Genomic DNA, 4,914 nt, shown 5'->3' on the forward strand with positions numbered 1-4,914 from the left:
TCAACTTTGCCCATTAATGTTCTTGGCATCTTGAGTTTCTCTAAGCTCTCAGGGAGACACCCTTGCCCCTTCATCAGAACATTAGAAACTCAAAAGGTGAGTGTGAAATCCCAGTTTCCACAGCCACACCGTCCTGAGTGCTATACTGTGGCAGGAGGTGTCTTTCAGGTCAGATATAGAGTCATAGAGATGTACAACATGGAAACAGACCCTTTGGTCCAACCTGTCCATGTGGACCAGATATCCCAACCCAATCTAGCCCCACCTGCCAGCATCTGGTCCATATCCCTCCAAACCCTTCCTATTCATATACCTGTCCAATGCCTCTTAAATGTTGCAATTGTACCAGCCTCCACCATATCCTCTAGCAGTTCATTCCATACATGTACCACTCTCTGCGTGAAAAATGTTGCCCCTTTGGTCTCTTTTATATCTTTCCCTTCTCACCCTAAACCTATGTCCTCTAGTTTTGGACTCCACTACCCCAGGGAAAAGACTTTGTCTATTTATCCTATCCATGCTCCTCATAATTTTGTAAATATCTATAAGGTCACCTGTCAGCCTCTGACGCTCCAGGGAAAACAGCCCTAGCCTTTTCAGCCTCTCTCTATAGTTCAAATCCTCCAACACTGGCAACATCCTTGTAAATCTTTTCTGAACCCTTTCAAGTTTCACAACATCTTTCCGATAGGAAGGAGACCAGAAATGCATGCAATATTCCAACAGTGGCCTAACCAATGTCCTGAACATGACCTCCCAACTCCTGTACTCAATACTCTGACCAATAAAAGAAAGCATACAAAACGCCTTCTTCACTATCCTAGCTACCTGCAACTCCACTTTCAAGGAGCTATGAACCTGCACTCCAAGGTCTCTTTGTTCAGCAACACTCCCCAGGACCTTACCATTAATTGTATAAGTCCTGCTAAGATTTGCTTTTCCAAAATGTATCACCTCGCATTTATCTGAATTAAACTCCATCTGCCACTTCTCAGCCCATTGGCCCATCTGGTCAAGATCCTGTTGTAATCTGAGGTAACCTCCAATTTTGGTATCATCTGCAAACTTACTAACTATACGTCTTATGCTCGCATCCAAATCATTTATATAAATGACAAAAAGTAGAGGACCCAGCACCAATCCTTGTGGCACTCCACTGGTCACAGGCCTCCAGTCTGAAAAACAACCCTCCACCACCGCCCTCTGTCTTCTACCTTTGAGCCAGTTCTGTATCCAAATGGCTAGTTCTCCCTGTATTCCATGAGATCTAACCTTGCTAATCAGTCTCCCATGGGGAACCTTGTCGAACGCCTTACTGAAGTCCATATAGATCACATCTACCACTCTGCCCTCATCAATCCTCTCTGTTACTTCTTCAAAAAACTCAATCAAGTTTGTGAGACATGATTTCCCACGCACAAAACCATCAGAAACTGCTCCGCCAGCTCCTTGTCTCATTGGCGCGCAAATCAATCTCTTTCAGGGTGCTCTGCTGTGAAAGGCACTATATAAATGCAAGATGTTCCCTTTTGCTAACTCACTTTCTGCAGGAAGCTACAAACTAAGTTTCCATTGACTGTTTTCTCCGCTTCTTTATTTCCTGCTTTTCTCCATCTGTCCTCCTCTGAAGCTTGTGGCTTTCCAAACTTCCAAATACACCCTAATTCGCCAGCTTGTTTTCTGGTACAATTTTGAACAAAGATCCTCAATCTCACTGACTCCCTGGCAGTTGTATGTCTTGCGGGCGGTGGGGCTACAGGCAGCTATGTTAAACTGTATTAAACTACGCCCTCGGACTCGGTTATGGTAACGGCGATAAAGGGGACCTTTTGTTTGTTTCAAAAAGTAGTTTGGGGAGCTGCAGCAGGGAACAGTAATAGGTGGGTGGGTTCGCTGTATGGACAGGCACGGCCGGGCAACGACACTGTCTTCGTTCATAAAGTGTGTGAAATCTCACACAAGCCAGAACATTGGCTGTTGCTGGAATCCCTCTCCGCTCAGCAAGGCTCTACCTCTGGGTGTGAACCGACCAGACTCCTCCCATTGCCTTTTTACTGGAGATGCGGAGGAGCTGGCCCCATTAAGCTCCTGACCAACACTGTGTGGTACAGGGCCTGGTTGAGGAGCACACCTCAAAGTTTGCAGCAATGAGCCCGGTGAACGCAGGGTTGTGTGTGCTCCTGGCTGCGCTATCCCTTCCCCCGGTCAAAGGGCTGGGCATTTATTCTTACAGTCACGCTGAGTTCAGCTACAAGCGCAATAACTGTAAACTCATCCCCAGCGCCCTGGCACTCTGCCACGGCATCGAGTACCCGGAGATGAGGTTACCCAACCTGCTCGGGCACGAAACCATGGAAGAGGTGCTGCAGCAGGCCGGCTCCTGGATCCCGCTGGTGCAGAAGCAGTGTCACCCGGATACCAAGAAATTCCTGTGCTCCCTCTTCGCTCCGGTGTGCATCGATGAACTGGACGAGCCGATCCAGCCGTGCCGCTCGCTCTGCGAGCAGGTCAGGGAGAGCTGTTCGCCCGTCATGTCAGCTTTCGGTTTCCCCTGGCCTGACATGCTGCAATGTGAACATTTCCCGCAGGACAACGACCTGTGCATCCCGCCCGCAGACTCCAACCAGCACGGCCCACCGCCCAGAGAAGGTGAGGCTGAAGGCATGGTACTGTGTCCTACACTGCAAATACCCAGCTGTTTGACAAGGTTTACAGATAGCCTACTGCGTGTGTGTGTGTGTGTATCTGTCTGTCTGTCTATCTGTGTGTCTGAGTATGTGTGGATGTGTATCTGTGTGTGTGTATGTGCCTGTTTGTGTCTGTCTGTGTGTGTGTCTGTGTGTGTGCGTCTGTGTGTATATGTGTGTGTGTGTGTGTATCTGTCTGTCTGTCTATCTGTGTGTCTGAGTATGTGTGGATGTGTATCTGTGTGTGTGTATGTGCCTGTGTGTGTCTGTCTGTGTGTCTGCGTGTATATGTGTGGGTGTGTGTCTGTGTGTGTGCGTCTGTGTGTATATGTGTGTGTGTGTGTCCGAGTGTGTGTAGATGTGTCTGTCTGTGTGTGCCTGAGTGTGTGTCTGTGTGTGTGTGTGTCCATCTGTCTGTGTGTCTGAGTGTGTATGTGTGGGTGTATGTCTGTGTGTGTCTCTCTGTGTGTATATATATATATATGTGTATGTGTGTGTCCGAGTGTGTGTGTGTGTATGTGTCTGTGTGTGGGTGTGGGGGGGGGGGGGGGGGGGGAGGGTGTCAATGTATGTGCGTGGAATCCGGATCACTTTCAAAACCAGATATTTCTGTGATGTATAATTACTGTCTGCTCCTTCTCCGAACTCCTTGAGATATATCCACTGTTTCCAATCTCTGTCTTGCGCAGTGAGGAAGATGTTAAAGGAAACCGGTGTTGTAATATTCGGCTAACTGATAAAGTTGTGGTAAAATACTGACTGGCTACCAAGCCAGTCGCCTCCAGTATTGGGTGCGATCGCTGAGATCGGACCTGTCTGCAGTCTACTCTATAATACTCTCTCCCACTGATAGCGCAGGGAGGAATTCGCTGTGATTTAATCTCAGGAGGTTTCGCATGAATCAATGCACCTTACTGACTAAGGGGTCAGCAGCAAACACCCCCCCACACACAACCCCACACACCCACCCACACACCCCCACACACTCCCACACACACCCCCACACACTCCCACCACACCCCCACACACTCCCACACACTCCCACACACACACACCCACACACTCCCACCACACACACACACACACAACCACACACACCCCCACAAACACCCCCACACACTCCCACACCCCCCCACACACCCCCACCACACCCCACACACACCCACACAATCCCACACACACACTCACACACCCCCACACACTCCCACACACTCCCACACGCCCACACACACACTCCCACACATCCCCACACACACACCCCCCCACACACACACTCCCACACACCCCCACACACAATCCCACACACTGCCACCACACCCCCACACACACCCCCACCACACCCCCACACACTCCCACCAGACCCCCACACACACTCCCACACACACCCCCACACACCCCCACAAACACCCCCACACACCCCCACCATACACACCGGGGTGACCCCTCTGCAACAATTTCATCTTTCTTTTAATTGTTTGAAAGAATTCGTAAGATTTCCATAAGCAAGTTCCGTGTGTCTTGTGGACGCTGTCGGTGTTTGGCTGTGATTCCGTGAGTAACAGCGTTTCTTCAAACTCCCCCTAAACCGCAGCGAGAACGACAATGTCTGCTCGATGAGATGAACGTAACTCGGGGGTTTAAAAAAAATCAAGTGGGTGATTTTATTCATTAAAAAGTCTTCGTCAGAATACTTAGTCACAAACGCAGCTCGATTCTGTTCAGTAGCATATCGAGTAAACAAAAAAACATTGGAGTTTGACTCTATCCAACCAACCTGTTCCATACAAGACAATATTTACATGTATTGGAGGAGAACTGAGCGGACCCCCATCCTAACGCATCTGGGACAGCCTGGATTTAAATTGACAGCTTTGTTCAAGAACATAGCTGCTCTTCTTATCCCACAGCAGCGGCACTTCAAGGGGAGGCCTGTGTGTGTGTGTGTGTGGGGTGGGGGGGGGTGGGGGGGGGGGTGTGGGTGGGGGTGTGGAGGTGATGAGTGGGATGGGAGTGGGGGAGCATTCATTTAACAGCCACCAGCGAATGCAAATTGCGAAGCTGTGCCTGTGATATTAAAAGCACGGCCCAGTGTGTAGCCGGGAGCCTACAGTGGGACCCATTTACATTGTGCAGACCTTTTGAGCGTTTGTGAGCGAACAGGAGGCGTGCCTTTCCTTTTCATCGTTTGTTTTATAGAACTTCCACGGTCCAAGCCATTGACTATTGT

General features: G+C 49.6%; 1 protein-coding gene across 1 annotated transcript in view; it reads left to right on the top strand.

Moving 5' to 3' along the window:
- The first annotated feature begins 2,050 nt into the window (after positions 1–2,050).
- The window catches only part of sfrp2 (secreted frizzled-related protein 2), a 9,886-nt gene continuing 7,022 nt past the window's right edge, over positions 2,051–4,914 (top strand). Inside the window, exon 1 of the mRNA XM_043702164.2 lies at positions 2,051–2,649. Within this exon, the coding sequence (XP_043558099.1) occupies positions 2,148–2,649 (502 nt within the window). The 5' untranslated portion in view covers positions 2,051–2,147. The remainder of the gene's footprint in view (positions 2,650–4,914) is intronic.

This window comes from Chiloscyllium plagiosum, unplaced genomic scaffold (genome assembly GCF_037043375.1).
Source record: "Chiloscyllium plagiosum isolate Xiang-an unplaced genomic scaffold, Cpla_swu_hap1 HiC_scaffold_1, whole genome shotgun sequence".
Taxonomy (NCBI): domain Eukaryota; kingdom Metazoa; phylum Chordata; class Chondrichthyes; order Orectolobiformes; family Hemiscylliidae; genus Chiloscyllium; species Chiloscyllium plagiosum.